At 46.5% G+C, this 17,645-nt stretch overlaps 1 protein-coding gene across 2 annotated transcripts in view; it reads left to right on the top strand.

Annotated features, from left to right (window-relative positions):
• Positions 1–17,645, top strand: part of PPM1H (protein phosphatase, Mg2+/Mn2+ dependent 1H) — a 265,292-nt gene that overhangs the window by 213,951 nt on the left and 33,696 nt on the right. For both annotated transcript variants that reach the window (XM_068560262.1, XM_068560261.1), the window contains exons 7-8: positions 8,832–8,895; positions 12,374–12,481. In XM_068560262.1, coding sequence (XP_068416363.1) covers positions 8,832–8,895; positions 12,374–12,481 — 172 coding nt within the window. The remainder of the gene's footprint in view (positions 1–8,831; positions 8,896–12,373; positions 12,482–17,645) is intronic.

The following is a 17,645-nucleotide window of genomic DNA, read 5'->3' as shown; positions in this document are numbered from 1 at the left end:
TGACTCACTGGTGTGTGTCACTGGAACCGCAGGAGTGGATGATCAAGATGAGGCAGTCCCCGAAGGAAGAGGGTCCATCACAACCCTCAGAAGGGGTCACATTCTTCTTAAATGACTTTGAAGTCCCACCAAGGAAATTAAGACTTAGGGAAGCAAGTGCTATTTCCATCCCTCTTTCTAGTTAAAAGTCAGGACTTAGGAGAGAAGAGAGAGCATGGGAAGTGATCTATGTGGATGGTGCCAAAGCATGAACGTTGGGTCCCTGACCTGTGGGTTACGAAGTAGAGTGGGGGCTGTGGCTGGGAGTGGAGGAATCCAGCAAAGATGAGAAAGAACTTTCTTAAGTGGGGACTTGCCTTCCCAAGTAGACTTTCGCCTGAGTTAATATGGAAGAAGAAAATTGTCTAGGTAACACCGTAGACCCTGGAGAACCACTGCACCAAAAGCTACCATTCTGGAGGTGACGCCTAGGAATTATCACGAGAAAGCGATAAGCAAGAAGATCATAAACGCCATTTTTATAACTTTATGACTATCTACAAATACGTATTGGTGATAAAAGGGAACCTAAAATTTTAATATAATGAACAAAAATCCAAGGTATCACTGATAGAACTCAACCCCAAATTTCAGCCCCAGAAAAGCTTGCTGTTAAGGAAAAATGAGCGGGGAAGCGTGCGCTAAAGAGGAGGTGGCAGCCTTTATTCATGTATTCATCCGTTTAGCTAGTATCTACTTTACATCCACAATGTGCCCGCACGGTTGTCCATATGAGGATAGAACAGTGAATAAGACAAAATCCCTGGCTGCATGGAGCTAGTGTTTTAGAGGGGGAGGCAGAATGAGTAAATTAATAAATACGGTAGTTTCCGACTGTGCTGTGGAAGTACCTTGCAGAGCTGAGGCAAGAGCAGGGAGCGCCATGCTTTTATTTATTTATTTATTTTTATTTTATTATTTTTAAAAATTATTTATTTATTTTTTTATTTTTGGCTGTGTTGGGTCTTCGTTTCTGTGCGAGGGCTTTCTCCAGTTGCGGCAAGCGGGGGCCACTCTTCATCGCGGTGCGCGGGCCTCTCACTATCGCGGCCTCTCCTGTTGCGGAGCACAGGCTCCAGATGCGCAGGCTCAGTAGTTGTGGCTCACGGGCTTAGTTGCTCCGCGGCATGTGGGATCTTCCCAGACCAGGGCTCGAACCCGTGTCCCCTGCATTGGCAGGCGGGTTCTCAGCCACTGCGCCACCAGGGAAGCCCAGCACCATACTTTTAGACGAGCGGTTGCAGAAGGCGCTCTGCGGGATGCCCAGGAGCCGGCTCTGTGAGGTCTGGAGGAAGAATGGCCCAGGAAGAGGGAAGGACGAGCCCCCGTGGCACGTTGAAGAAACAGGAAGAAAGCTAGTGTCCCGAGCACGTGGCAGAGTATAAAAGATGTCAGAGCAGTGTCAAAGATCAGACCATGGAGGGCCTCATCGCTGGGTTATATTTTAAGATGATAGAAAGCCACTGGAGAATTTTAAGCCGAGGAGTGATGACTGTGGATGGAAAGAGAAATGGCTGTGGAAGATTTGCTTGCAGGCCTCTCGGCCAGTCTGAAAATACAAGCAAAGGTTTTTCTGGTAAAAATTACAAAAGGGATACAGAGACGAGACGTGTTCATCCAGGAGGAGTCGTATAATTGCTACTCATCAGAAGGGTGAAAAGACATCACTGTGGCTGCCAGGGGATCTCTTGAGTTCAGACGTTCAGTGAATGTGTCTAAAATGTATACTCCAAGGAGCAGCCCACAGCCAGGCAAGACCGGGGCAGGAAAAGGATGTGCATGTGAGTGAGCATGGGCTGAGACTTAGAAAGCAGCCACTGAAAACAAGACTTTTTGCTTTTGTTTTGTGAATACATAGAGAACAAGAAAATATGACAGGGCAGAATAAAGCCACTGCCTGGAGTAAGTAGCATTCGCTGATTTGCTCACTTAATCGAACATCTGTTGGGCACTCATTATACGCTGAGCAGTCTTTTAGGTACCAGGGATGCCACAGGTAGCAAAACAAAAATCTCCGTCCTCATAGAACTTAAGTGGGGGGCAGGGCGCACAGGGGAGCAGTCGAGAAAATAAACAAAATAAGTAAAATACTTAAAATGTTAGGTGGCAGGAGATTCCTGAAGAAAAAGAAAGCAAAGAAGGGGAATAGGAAGTTTGGGGGTGGGGAGTGATTTTTAAAGAAGGTCATTTCATTACTTGGCTTTTATTTCAAGTATGATGGGAAAGCCATTGGAGGGTTTGAATAGGGTAATGACGTTATCTGACATTTTAAAATAATTACTCCGGTTGCTCTGAGAATAGAGGTAAAGGACAAAACTGAACAGTTTTCAACACCTTCACTGCCGTCACTGTAGCCGTGGCACCATCCTCTCTTGCCTGGATTATTGCAGGGAGGCCCGATGAGGCAATTGCAGTGCTGTAGGCCGAAGAAGATGGTGTGACGTGAATAAACAAAATACTCAACTCTTGTTGTGTTTCCTTCTTGCTAGAGGATCAAGAAGGTGAGGCATTCTAAGCTGTTAGCAAGAAAAATATTGTAAACATTTGCCACAAGTGGAGGCTGGATCCAGAAACAAGAGTAGCCAGAAGGTAGTTAGAAGGGCGGGACCGAGTGGGTGGGGTGGGGGGGGACCTGGCCTGAGAGCCACAGCAAAGGAGTGAGAGGGGAGGCGACTTAGAGTGCAAATCTCAGAGGAGAGGATGCTTTTGATGCAGCCCATGTGACCAGGTGCTGATGGGGAGCAGTGAAGAAGGTCATCAGGAAGTAGGTAGGAGTTGTAAGGTCAGGATTCCAGAAGCACCATCACAACATGTAAAGTTGCTGAGAATAACATGCAGGGGAAAGAATGGGAAAGCGATCTGTAAACCTAAACTGAAGTCCTCAGGGAAGGTGGGAGAATGCCCTGAAAGGGGAGGGAGGGGTGTGGGAGCAGAGGAGGGGCAGAAGGAGAGCTGCAGTCTGGAAGGGCCAGGCTGATGGGGGAGCAATCAGTGCCTCTCTCTTGCCTTAGGAGTGAGAGCAGTTTGAAGGATCCGCACCCCCTGGAGGTGGTGTAATCTGCGGAACAACTTGGGTTCACTAATAAGTCAAGCTCAATTAGCAATCTCCAACGTTTTGATAGGGTGTCTAGGCTGGTTGATCGTGGCAATAGTGTACATGGATGTATTTTGACTTTGTAAGAAAGTTGATGGTTTCTTCTCTTAGTCTTCGGACAAGATGGAGAAATACTGTGTGGACAGCAGTTCAGTTGCTTCATAGATGGCCTGAGAGCTACACCCAAAGAGTCTAAAATTCATGAGGACAGTGTCTCTCTGGATCAGTGTCTTCAGGCTTTTTTAGTCCTAAATCACCCCCTGCCCCACCACCCAGTAATTTAAACATGGATATCTCATTGTCTGCCCTCTGCTGTTGAGTCTGTCTTCTATGTTTCCACCAGACAAGAACACGATTTTTCAAATTGCACTTACTTTCATCCACTTGCCTTCAAAAAATATTGATATACCCTTTGTCTGGTTAGGTTGACCTGGAGGAAGGTCCCTAATGGCTTGGTTCTGCTTAGCATTGTTTTTTTTTTTTCTTCAATGACCTGGATGAAGATGGCAGAGCTGGTTATCAAATTTAACGTGACATAGCATAGAAGGAGAGCTGATTTGTTTGGATGAAAGGATATGGATTCAGATGTCCCTTGGTGGGTTGGAACGATGGATTGAAACTAGCAAGATAATAAGGGCAATGGAGTTTTCCACTCAAAGTAAAATATTCATTGCATGAGTGTAAACTTAGAGGAAGACGATGAGTCAAGAAACCTTCTCAAGTCTTTTTTTCTTGTGGACTGACTGGGGTTTTGTTTGGTTGGGTTTTTTGCTTGTTTGCTTTCACTCATTGTTTCATTATATGACCCTAAACCACGCAGAGACGTGTACCTGGCACATACCGCCAATATAAGCTACAGTCATTTAAAAAAGAGCAAGGTCTAAATCAAAGAAGTAACCATTTCATTCTTTTGTGGACCACATCTTAAGTGTTTTCAGTTCTGAGTGCCATTCTTTGAGGACTGCGACAAACTAGAAGGCTCCGAGAGGGCCCCTCGCGCAGTATTTGGTGCTCAGTTAATAAATACTGGTTGAATGGATGGTTAGGGATGGTGCCTCAAGTCCTGTGAAGGACAGTTGATGAGACTAGGAAAGAGGAAACTTTGAGATAGCTCTCTTCAAATATTTGCAGAGCTCTGAAGTAGAAGAAAGACTAGATTTCTTTCATGTTTTCCCAGAAGACAGACCAACACATCAATGGGTGACTGGGTCAATTTAAAAAAGAATTTCCCGGGGCTGTTCTCCAGTGGCACTGCAAAGTTAGTCTGGTAAAGCTCCTCAGACAAAGACTATCTACAGCAGCCCATTCGATGACAGAGGCCAGGACCAGTGTGAGGGGTGTTGAAGGAGGGATTCCTGCATTTGGGGTACAGCCAACTTAGTGGCCTTCTGGTCTCTTCCAGAGCTGGGCTTCTCCTTCCAGTGGGTCCAGATCAATGGCGCCTTGTCTTTTCAGCTTTGCAGAATCAACGCTGCAAGGGGAACTATTACACTTACTTTTAAAAATGTTTAATGGAAACTTCTGAGGATACCGCCTGGAGTTAGGGAAAGCCCTTTAATTTATTTAGCCCTTTTTAAGCCTTGCATTTTTTTTTTTTTTCTCATCTCATCCTTGTGTCAGTTGGCCTCATAAATATTCGTAAAGGAATTGACCCCAAATGAGAGTCTAAATATCTTTCCTAAGCCTTTCAGTTTTGCTTTCTTGTAACAAGTAATTATTTGAATATGATCTCTGGTCAGTTATATTATTGTAAACTAGTGAGTAATCTATTTGGGGAGGTTTTTCTGGGGGGTGTTGTTGTTTTTTGGCCACACCGCGAGGTTCGCAGGATCTTGGTTCCCCAGCCAGGGATTAAACCCGGGCCCCGGCAGTGAAAGCGCTGAGTCTTAACCACTGGACTGCCAGGGAATTCCCTGTTTGGGGAGTTTTTAAAAAAATTTAATCAGGATTTCGGGAACCGTAAGATCTGACGTGAAGGAATAGACTTTATCTCTTCATCTTAGGCCCTAAGTACGTCGATGTCCTAGAGCTCTCAAGCTTCCAACCTCTCTTATCCTCTCACCTCCCCCAGCGGAGAGGAGTGGAAGCCAAGGACACTTGGGAAGCGTACAGATTCAAGCCCACAGCCTAGACATGGACTACAGATGTAATATGAACAGCAGAAGCTGAGGTGGCCCCTTAAGCTGCAAGACAGATTGAGGGAGGCCTGCAGTCTGTGGGAGAGGACTCCGTCGGACTCCTTGGCCACAGGCAAAATGACCTGGGAAGCGGTGGCTTCCGCAACTTCCCTGTGTTCTTCCCTGTAGGCTGTGTTGGGGAACAGCTGCTGGTTTTGTCCCCTCATGGTCACCTTTTGCTCTTTTGCCTCACACAGAAAATTCCCCTTCCTTTTCTGCCAAAAGTTCCCCATCATTGCCTGCTTTTTACCCACTGGGAGGTGGGCAATAATGGTCTCATTTGAGACTCTTCAACTAGAATGAGAAACCTGCAGAGCTAAACCCTGACATCACATTTCTTTGGTGTGTTTTCTGGGACAGTCTGAGTTTAGCTTAAGGGCCGCTGACACGGGATACGATCTCGGGAGAGTAACGTAACCTCTCTGGGCCTCGATCTCCTCATCTGTCAGATGGGACACTGCAGGGTCTTTGAGAGATTTTAGACGTGGTACGCAAATACCCAGCCCAGTGTCTGGCCTTGTACAAGGTGTTCAGTAAGTTACAGCTGAGGTCACTATTATTAGCTGTCATTGATTTACACCGTCTTTAATCACGTTACCAGTTTTAACTCTTGAGTATTTTGTTCTTTGTTATTTAAGACTTTAACCATGGCGGGAAGTCCACTTACCGTCACGTGATGATCTGTGCTTCAGACTCTGAAAGCCTGCCGGGGGGCAGGTGCTCTGCTTTCTCTTCTTATTTGTAGCTATTCACCCTGGTCATTTGTTGGGGAGGGGCGGGGAGGGGGCTCATATTTGATTGAAAACCAACCATGGCAGGAACAGAATAAACCTTTCTTTCCCAGAGCTGTCTTTTCTATTTTCAATTTTTTTGTTGTTCTTGAAGATGAAGAAACAGGGGCTAAAATGTAATATTAGCACTTGTGGTGGTCTTGTTCCTGTGGGTGACAACGCCAAGATGAGTGTTTGCCTTTCAGAGCTGTGGTGACACGGACTTCACTCTCCTGAAATTCTCTGCCCTGAGAGAACTCGATTGCCTGGGCTTATGGTAGAGTCAGAGGACAGTTTTTTGCTGCCTTTTCAAGCTTGTTCAGAGTGCTCTTAACCTGTCTCCGCTGAGCTCTAAGTAATTTCCAGTCCTTGATTCTAGAGCTGCCACCTTCTGCCTCACGAGTGATTCCAGACTCTGTGCCTGGATCTCCAGGCCCCAGCCCCTCCCTGGGGACCGTCCCCACTGCATCCTCCTCTCTGTCTGAACCTGTCTTCTTACTCTCCACACTTCCTCCCTTCGGTCCCCAAGCCCTGCTTGTGCCCACTACGCAGCCTTTCTCAAGCCATTACCCCCTTTCCCTTGAGCCATGTAGTCTGTCGTCTTTAGGGTCAAGGTGACAGGGGGCTTATTGCTGAACCGATTTTGAATGTTAGCTAACGATTTGGGTCTGCAGTAGTGGTTCTCAACCGTGGCTGCACGCTGGAATCACTTGGGAAGCTTTAAAAAAATTCCTGGTACCTGGGTCCCATCCCCAGAAGTTCACATTTAATTGCTCTGGGATGTGACCTGAGCATCAGGATTTTTAAAGCCTCCCCAGGTGATTCCATATACAGCCAAGACGGAGAACCACTGGTCTACAAACTCATTCAATCCCCAAGCGGAGTGCATTCTAATAATAGCTCTGTTTGGTCCCCAAGTGACTTGGATACCACAGTGTCTTAAATAGTTCATGGGAGTATAGAAACATCACAGTAGCTATTTCCACTTTGTGTTAATTTGGTAGATTTGGGGGAAGGAAATAGTATGGTTCCTTTTTCGAAAATTCAATTCATGGCATACCGCTGGGCCCACTTGACGGTAGCAGCAGCAGCAACTAGCTTTTATCAAGCTCTCAGCATGTGCCAGGCACTGGGCTAAATACTTCCTAAGCTCGTCACATTCATCGGCCCATTTTTATCCTCACAACAAGCCCAGGATTTTTTGGCCTCTCTGCTTAAGGAGGAAACTGAGGTCCAGAGAGGCTTATCCACTCGCCCAGGGCTGTACAGAAAGCAGCGCTAAACTCAGGCGCAGACACATCCAGTGCCAAAACTTCACTGTTCCTCTACCCTCTGGGAAAGAACTTAACTAAATAACTTCCTAGAAAATAAGGATGTCCCTGCTTTAGCTTTGGGGTTGAGCCCTTTTTCAATTGGGTTGCATTCTTTTGTATATCAAGCTCCTTCATAAATTTGATGTCAGGTTCACTCCCAAGCTGCCTAGATATATCCAGGACCAGGGGGCACGTCACAAATTAATTTTTTTTCATGCACTCAGGAGATATTAGTTGAGAAAAGCGTCTTGCTTCTAGCCTCTAACCTAGCAGAACCTACCCCATCTGTTACTTAGTCTTCCTACCACTTCTCTGAGGAATTGAATAGGCAATGTTGTCCCCATTTTGCAGAAAGGGGGACTGGTGTGCCACGTATTAGCTTTCTACTAAATACTAGCGATGGCTACCACTTCTTGAGTACTTACTAAGTGCCGGGCTCTGTGCTCAGCTCTTCACATCCTGTGTGATTATCCTCATTTACAGATGAGGAAACGTAGACCCGAAAAGGTGGAGCCACTTGCCCAGGGTTATACAGCTAGTAACTGGGTACCACGTCTGCTTGTTTGTTTTTTAACTTCCTTGTGAGCAAAATCGCAAGACGTGGCCTTCGTTTGCTCGCTCACCATAGCCTGGCCAGCCTCTGCTGTGTGTGTCGTGGCATCTGGACAACCATGTCCGGAATAAACCATTGGCGCGTGAAGTGGATTTTCTTTCTGTGTGTCGAATGGCCATTTAATAGCTATCGTGAAACAGAGGATTTTCTGCCAACCTTGAATATCGTGCTGAGGTCAAGCAGGCTCTAAATATTCCTTCTCCAGCCGTCCCAGCACGAGGCTGCTTTGGCGTAAACAGCCCCCGAAGGTGAGGACTGGCTCTTGGAGCAGTTCCCCCCCCCCCCGCCCCTCATCCATCGCTGAGTGCTGCTGTTTCTTTCGGTTCCAGATTAATGACAAGAATCCTGCCACTGCTGCTGGGGAGCTTCATTACCGCACGGACACTAAATGCTTAAGACAGGAACCTATCACCCCTGCTCGCTAATTGTGAATATGCCAGCTCATTTTGTCTCTCTTCAAGCCTGTAATGACTTGGTATTTTCTGGTTCGTTAAAATATGTACACACACACACACACACACACACACACACACACACACACACACACACACACACACACACACACACACACACACACACACACACACACACACACACACACACACACACACACACACACACACACACACACACACACACACACACACACACACACACACACACACACACACACACACACACTGTTTATACAGAAAGAGATCCGCAGTGTGGTGACCGGACGGAGTCTCAGGGAAAATAAAGTACCTGGCGGCCTGTGTCAGGGCAGCAGGTCACTAATTGAGTGCAAACCTTTTTTTTTTTTTAATGTTGTTTATCCCCCTACAGGGCATACAGAACCATTGAGGAGGATGACTTGAAGTTTCCCCTTATATATGGAGAAGGCAAGAAGGTAGGCACGTGCCCGCCCCGGACTCAGAGAACAAGGCTCTGTCTCCACGGAGCCCGTGGTGATCTGTGTGTTCCACTCAGCAGCTCACGATTTTATAGCCTTGACAGCTTGAAAGAATATCCCCTCCATCATCCTTCAGGCCTCCTGTCTTGAGGGTCCAAGGAGTGGCAGGGTCGGGGGCCGGGGGTGGTGAGCATGAGGGACTAAAGTCAATTTGGTGAAAATGACATCCCCCTTCTCAATCCATTTGAATAACTTTTTCACAGTGTTTAAACACGACCGCTTTCACATACATCATCTCCTTGTGTATCTGACAACAAGCCACGAGGCAGGCAGAGCTGACTGTCTTATATCCATTTGGTAGATGAGGCAGCTGGGACTCCGAGGTTGAAACTGCTCAGGCAGTCACGCGGCTGGCGAGGGGTGGTACCAGATGTGGAGCCATGGCCTTCCGCTTCCTTCTCGCGCCCTCACAGCCCACCACGGAAGCTCAGGCTTTGCAAGGTGGCTTCTCCACTTGCCCCCTGGAAAGGGGACCCGAAGTTCCACCCTGATTACACTATAGGATCACACGGACCAGATCCCAGGCGGAGATAGCAAAGACCATCCACCACCAGCTCCCAGGGCCTCAGTCAGAATCAAACATTGCTGAGCTGGAGGAAGGCTGTTGATCTTAAAGTGGTCGCTGAGCAGAGACCGGAGAGGGCTGCAGTCCTGGAGCAGAGATGGAGATGAGGAAGCTTTGAAGCCATTTCCCAGGAAGAACAAACACCTTCTGAATCATTGCATTCTCCCTCCAAACACGAATACATTTCAACTAGGCGCTGAGAGTTCCAATTAGAAGTGAAAAATGTGGTCACATTGAAAAGAATCTTCAGCTGAAATTTTTTTCAGCATTTGATAGCTTTTATCAGGATGAAGTGACTCATAAGAAAACCGAAGGAGGCCTTCATGGGCAGAACTTGAGTGTACGTGTGGGCATGTGCATGCGTGCGTGCGTGTGTGTGTGTGTGTGAAAGAGAACACACAGGATTAGGTTTTGGGCTCAGTGTAGCCCAGCAGTGATTTCACTGGAAGGAGACATTTCATGGAGGGAAGTGACACACAACGATTTGATCAATAAATGCATCATTTTCCAAACTAACTTGCCCCATCCCTGGTTGAGAATCATGACAGGGAAGAGCTCTACTCTTGGTAGGGTTTCGTGTATCTTTGTGTAGAGTGGGCACCATCAATGCACATCACTCAGCCCAGTGATCTACGCCTACAGCTGCAGTTCTTTGTGGTGCTGAAATTCTCAGTATTACCCTGCTGCTACCCAGTGAGCCCCAGTAAGCTCAGGACCACATCCTGTTGCCTTTGTATCCTTGGTACCTGTCCAGCCTGCTATTGACACATGGCAGGCCGTCAGTAAATGCATGAGTATTTAATAAGCTATTCAGTTAATGTTCAGTATACTCTCCTTGGTACAACAAGAAAGTGGATAAATGTGTTCTTCAAAGATTATCAGCAAAAAGATTTAAAAGAGCAAGGGTTTTCCCAGTTCAGCAAACGGTTCAGTTCACCAGGACATCATGTTCCTCTAGCATTTCAGTTAATTAGGGCTTGACAGTTCTGTGATATGTAGCTGACAAGTTCAGTCATTGTACCTGTTGACCTATTTAAAAGCCACTGTGGCGTCAGTCTGCTCCAGGCCTGCCCTGTACCAAAGCAGCATGACCCCTCTGTCCCAGGAGTCCATGATCTCCGGAGAAAGCTTTACAACACATCAGTTCTGTCTTGATCTTTTACAGGGCTTTTCTCCTTCCTCTCTGCACACACCTCCCCAGAAGTTTCAGAATACTTTCACTGCTGTTACTTTTCATTTGATTTCTGCCAATGCTTTGAAGGACTTGTGTGGGACATGTAAACAAGTTCAGTAACTAGCAGAAATATCAGATTTCTTTGGACTAAAACATCCAACCAGAGAAGGTGCCACAGCAGGAAGGAGAGCCGAAGGGCTACGAGGGACTCAGAATGTCCACGTTTAGAGCGGAACGCGTCTCAGCTAGAAGGGAGCTGGGCCAGGCCCCCAGCAGAGCAGTGCCAGACCAGAGGTACCCAGGTTCACATTCCTGTGTCTGCATTTCACCCCCTTTGATTCTTGCCTTTGAAATATGTGTTACGGTTTCATTTCCACTCGACTGTAAACCTGCCCACCTTCTGATGTGAAACCAGCTCCAAAATCCACAGCTTTTTGGGGGAAAGTAGGATGAGGATATGGTAATGTGTTAGATTCATGTCTTAGCGTTTGTAAGTTATTCTTATTACCCAAGCATTAGAGCGAGGATTCAAGTTCAGATCTTTGAACCATGACGCTACACCAGGTATAGTGTCGCTAATCCAGGTGTTAGAGCAGTGGGCGTCAGTCTACCCAGAATGACTGTCACTCCATCCCTCTGTGTTTACCTGTCTTGATGCTGGATATCCTTCTGCACAAAAATGTAGTGCCCCCTGCTCCAGGGAAACTTCTTAGTAGAATTTTTACCTCCTCTGAACTCATACAACCCATTGTTCATGTGTCTTTCAGCACTCAGCCATATTCCATATGTTGTTAATTAGACATGTACCTCTTAGCCTCCCTTACCAAGTTCCTTTGTAGGAGAGACCAGGCCTTAGATATTTGTCCCCCACAGCATGGTGTATGCACATAGTAGGTGCTCAATAAATGTTTGGGTAAATCAAATCTGTGGCCTCCCAGGAGATCATTGGGCTGACAGTGTAGGCATTAGTTTAATCGTATTGCTTCCTTAAAGCATTTGGACAACCACGTAGAGAAAGCTACAGATGGTGTGGTCTCAGCTATAAGGTCTCTGTGTGTATTTACAGCAAAGTGACATCATGTTCCTTTCCACCCAGATGGAATTTGTGAAGATGTTAGCAGGACAGGTTATAGAGTTGCTAATGGTTTATTTTCTCCAGCCATAAAGTGTAATATATGAGCTTTGGGTGGGCAGGATCTGCCTCTGACATTTTTACATCTTTCATCACAGAACTAGAGACGTAGCAGGTGTTCAGTAAATACTTGAAGGATGGGTGTATAGCAGATGGGTGGGTGGATGGCTGGATGGGGGGATGGGCAGATGGTTGGATTTGGTCTGAATTGATTTCAGTAGCTGTAGACATCACAGATGTATTGTATTTAGTTTATTGGACACCCTTCCCTCCAGTCTCTGCAAAAGAAATCTGAAATGAGACAGCAGCAGTCCATTAGAATTAAGATAATTGCTAGAAAAGCCACTCCTCAAGTATGCAAGTGACCTTGGTGGGCCCTTCCTTGGAAACAAGTACCCACAGAAGTTAACAGCCAGGGGCATGGAGAGGGGCAGGAAGAACCGGAAAATGACTGCTTCTCTCTTAGCCCGTGGCAGCTACACTGTGGTGGGAATACTTTCTCTGTGTGTGTGTGTTTCTGACGACCCTCTGCTTATACTCCTAGGCCCGAGTAATGGCGACTATTGGAGTGACCAGGGGACTTGGGGACCATGACCTGAAGGTGCATGACTCCAACATCTACATAAAACCATTCCTGTCTTCAGCTCCAGAGGTACCGCATGAGGTTTTTGTTTCTATTTGGTACAAGAACATGTTTTCTACATTATTCTTCCCATGACTCACACCCCATATCCAGACAGTAGCCAACTTGTGTCACATGTACTTCTGCAGTGTCTCTCATGTCTGTTTCTTTTCCCCACTCCATTCTCACTTTGACTGTGCTGGTTCCTCCCTCATGGCCTCCCGCCCAGATGGCTGCACAGCCCCTAGTGGCATTCCTTGCCTCCTCAATCCAGCCCACATATTGCCATCAGGCCAATTTTCCTAAACAACTACTCTGACACCTGTTTGCTCAGAAACCTTCAACAACACCCCAAGGCTCAGAGACTAAAGCGCAAACTCCTTCACTTGGCATTCAAGGCTTGTTATATAATTTGGTCTAACTTTAAAAAAAAAAAATCTGATCTTTTTTCCCCTACACCAGCCAGAATGAACTTGCTATTTTTTGTACGTGACCTTCAGTTTCCCATATTTGCTCAAACCATGCTTTCTGCCTCGTATGCCCTTCCTCCCCATCTCCAAACATCTGAATTCTCTTTTTTCTCTAGAGTTTAACTTAAATGCTCCTCCTGCTTTCCCCTCCCCCAACCAGAAGTCATGTCTCCTCCTACTCTAGATACACGTAGAGCAGCTGCCTCTTACAGCGTTTTCACTTTCTGCCTTGTGGCATGGTGGTTCGTGTATATACTTTGTCCCCTCTTAGATTTTTAATTGCCTAGAAAGCTGATGTCATTCAGTTGATGTTTACAGAAGTTAACTGAAAAACAAGTTGTCATATATTTGGTTTAAAAAATCGTTTTTCTTATAATACAGGAAACAATGTCAAGTTCTATTTCAAGGTGTATCATTTAGAAAAGATACCGTTTCTAAGTGATAGAAAGCTCTAAGTAACAGTAGTTTAGGGGTATATTTTCTGACATATCAAGGAGGCTGGAATTTGGTGGTTGTTCATGTTGGTGCAGCACCTCCAGTGTGCCAGGGGTGACACCTCTGCTGCTTTTTTTCCTTCGTACTTGCAAGATGGTGACAGCAGCCCCAAACATAACATTTTCATGCAAGGCAGGAAGGAGGGTACAGCCTATCTGTCCCAGTAGACATTCACTTGCATCTCACTGGCCAAAACTGTCACATGACCGCTCCTAGAAGCAAAGGAGGTTGGGAGAGGGAGAGAAATGTTCGCAATTTGTACAGTAGAGGAGAGCCAGGGAGGGGTGAGTCGGGAACCAGTGGTATTTGCATACCGTGTAATGAACTGTTGAAACGGTGCCTTGCACGGGAAATGCCCTGAATGTTTAGACATAGCTCCATCTGCATGTTCTTCCCAAGGGTGGGTGCTGTGTTTGTAGCGAAGGCTCTTTTTGTTGGAGGAAACAGAAACCCACTCATGCTGACTCAAAAAAAGGAGGTGTTTATTTTAATAATGTCGGAAGAGATATTTATGGGGTCCACAAGAAGAACCCTTGAAGAGCCAGGCTTTATGGGAGCGAAGGTGGCTCTGGAACCCAGGCAGCCCTGAGACCAGCCATGCTCCATATGTCTCTGCCACCAGACAGCCCAGGTTCTGACTCCCCCAACTGCACGTTCCCAGAGAGGAATCTCATTGGCCCAACTCACCTTTTCTACGAGGTCACAAGTGACTTCCCAGCCTGTAGACTGTGTCCACTCCAGAGCCAGCGATGGGCACCATCAGTCACCCAGGCCTACCCCTTTGGCAGGGCTGTGAGCAGGGCTAGTTCCTGTAGAGTCCCTTATTGCTGAGGCTGACATCTAAAATAGATCTAGCCACAGGAGGTTAAGAGGTTAAGAGAGGGAAATCTCTAGTAAACAGCAGGCGTGGAAGATACGCACATTTCCTGATATCACCCAGGATGTCAAGTGAGGTCAGCTTGGTGGAAATAATAATTACCATCTGCAGATGTCTCTCTTTTCGCCTTCATAGCAATTCTGCATGGTAAGAACCATGATGATATAAAAGTGTCCAAGGTTCCCTGGAAGTTGGCGGATCCCTGCTCCCTCTATTCTGGCCCACAGAAGGATCCCTGAATTACTGCTGAAACTCTTCCTGGCCAGAGAAAACCAATAAATATTGGGTTGGCCAAAAAGTCCGTTCAGATTTTTCCATAACGGCGTATGGAAAACCCGAACGAACTTTTTGGCCAAGCCAATACTAGACTCATGGACGTCTATATTTTCCCCCTTGGGAGAGAGGCATTTATCAGGCATATTAAATGGTACTGTCACCTTTCTAGTTTCCAAAACACACAGGTAAAGTGTGACTATGTTGGGGGTGAGGGCTTCTCAGGAAACACTCATTAACCATTTTGCTCCTTAAAGGAGAGTGAAAATCTTCTCACCCTCCCCACCCCCCATACACACACACACACACACACACACACACACACACACTTTCTATATAAAGTGAGAAGTTTGGTTTGGTTTTCAGAAGAATCATCTCTATGCAGTTAGGTTATAGATCTTCCAATCACTGTGCTACTGTGGATCCCAAGAAGAGACTGTAGGTTTAAAACTTGGGCCAGCATGGCAGAGTCCCCGAGGACTGATGAAAAATCTCAGTTGGTTGATTAGAAACTTCATGTCACCTGTCTGGAAGTCTGGGCCGGACAATATACTTTTTTTTTTTTTTTTTACGTGCAGCATCTCATTTAATCCTCACAACAATTCTGTGAGGTGTGTATGGTTTTTATACCCATTTTACAGACCAGGAAATTGAGATCCAAGGAAGTAAATTAACTCCCCCATGGTTGTATAGTTATTAACTAACAAGATGATCCTTGTACTCAAGTTTATCCAATTCGATCACGCTCTGTAGGAGAGGAAAGCTGAGTTCAAGGAAATCTTTTTGGGTAGTGTTGAAGGGACCCACTGAGTACTGTTTCAAGGGGCTCTGAAGAGAGTACCTCTGTCTTGGGACCTTAGTGGCCAGAGTTCCTCAGAAATACGGCCGGCCTCAGACTGCAGTTGTAGAAAATGATGGTGTGGTAGAAAAAGTAATTGGGAAAGACAGGACTGGCCTTCTGTGTGTGCCACCCTAGGCCAGACAGAATTGTGCAAAATGAGATTGTGCACCTATAATTTAGCTTAATGGGTATGTAGTGTAAATCTGAAGATTCTTTTGCACGAGATTAAAATTGTTGTACATTTTAAATGCTTCCAGATGGAGAGGCCTTAGCCAGAGCCAGGAAGGGGGGAGGAAGGTTAGAGGGAAGAGGGGGGAGCAGCTTGAATCAGCTCTGATGCAGAAGTGCAGAAGAAAAGATGGGTACAGGGAAACCCCACATCCCCAGTCTTGGGGCAGAAACTCCTCTTCCCTGGGTGGCAGTGATAAAGTCAGACCCTGGAGAAACAGCTAGGGGGCTTCTGTTGGGAGCCCACAAAGCCGGGTAAATTTATTTAAACCATCTAATAAGGAATAACTGGCTCCCTTGCTGCCTTTATTCCCCCACCTGCACCCCAAGCCTACCCTGGCTTTCTAACCGTGACTTCCTAAGAACATTCCCCTGCTACGCTTCATCTTTGCCAAGCATGGATCTTTATTTCACATTTGGGTTCTAAATTTCAAACTCAGCTCAGGCTGGTAGTTTTAACAGTCGCAAGGAAGTGGGGTATGTGTGTGGGGGGGGGTGGGGGTGGAATGTGATTTAGTTCTAAGAAAAAAGGCTCAAAAATCTTCTTGGAAATCAGCATCGTTCCCATTCATCATTGTAGCTCCTAATTTGACTTGATGAGTTAAATAAAAATAAATCAAAACCATGTGGATCAAATTTACGTAAAAAATGCACAGGGGTTTAAAAATTAGAGAAGCGTTTCTAGCCAAACACATTTTTGGTTTTGCTGAACACAAGGCACTGGAAAAATCTCGAGTTTGCCAAACCCAAAGAGCGGCCGCCAGGTTTGCTGAGCCTCCCACATATCTTCCCAGGTCGAAGGTAGGGAATCTCTGGCCGAGAACTGAATTCCACAGGAGGCCCCCATCAACCCAGCGCGGGTCTGTCCGCCGAGCGTAGGAAGCGTTTTGACCCTCCCCTGGTCCACGGCATCATTCCCCGGTGTAACTGGAGCCTCTCCTCCATAAGGGAAACACCTGCATCAGGTCTCCCATCCTCTCGCTCAATGAAGCTCATCGCTGTTCAACATTTGTGTATCACCCTAGAGTTCAAGTGGAGAAGGAGAGGATTTGTGAATTCAGAGTCACTCTGCACCTTCTTTTCCAGCCGTTCTCCACCCCGTCCAGCACACACCTCATGACCTATTCCTCAGACAGCGCGGCCCAGGCCTGCAGCCTAAACCTCCAGATGTTCTCTACTCCGCACCCCTTTCTGGCCTGTGACAGGCCCTCCCTAGAGCTAGGATTCCTCTTAATGTCTTTCTCGCTTTCTGGCCTCTACTCCAGGACTGTGCTGTTGACTTTAGGCCCCTTTCAGGCTCTTGGAAGAATGAGGTCTTTTTCTGTCTGGGGGCCGGTTTGCAAAGCCAACCCCATCAACTCAGCAGTCCCCCCGCCTCCCACCCCTGCCAGGAGGCTTCATTTTTCCTCTCCTTGGTGTTCAGGATTCCTGTCAGCTGTTTTCTGTGACTCCAGCTCACTCATTTAGGTCATTCTGGGTTCTCTTCATCTAGATTTTGTTTTTTTCTTTCATCTGCAACAGGCTTCTCTAAAAGAAGGAAGACCTTAGGCTCCAGTATCTGAACTCCCTCCCTAGCACCGGTATTACCTGTGACCTCTACAAGTTCTTTCAGCCTGCTTTCCCCCTTCCTGCAGGGGGGGTGGAAATGCCTAGATTGACAAGGTGCTGGGAAAAACAAATGAGAACATCTGTGGAATTGCGTGGCACGAGGTCTGGTACATGGTCAGAGGTGGTCAGTAAACATTAGTCTTCCTTATCCACTGGCTTCTGGAAGCCTTTGCACTTACAGGGGATTCCCAGTATTCACTTTCATATGCAGAGAAGAATGACTATCTTGTTTGACACTCCCCTGTTGTCTCCCATGAAAACATGAACAATGTTTAAGATCTCACGTTGACTTCTGAACATTTACGGTCTTCTGATTCTCAGTAGCTTTTCATGCCCCAAGCCAAAATCCCGTTTTGGGAATGAGCATGTTTTACTGTATTGTGTACTTTCTGCAGTCTGGCC

The sequence above is a fragment of the Eschrichtius robustus genome, chromosome 13 (assembly GCF_028021215.1).
Source record: "Eschrichtius robustus isolate mEscRob2 chromosome 13, mEscRob2.pri, whole genome shotgun sequence".
NCBI lineage: Eukaryota > Metazoa > Chordata > Mammalia > Artiodactyla > Eschrichtiidae > Eschrichtius > Eschrichtius robustus.
Note: the sequence above shows the minus strand (reverse complement) of the source record. Positions and strands in the feature narration are given on the sequence as shown.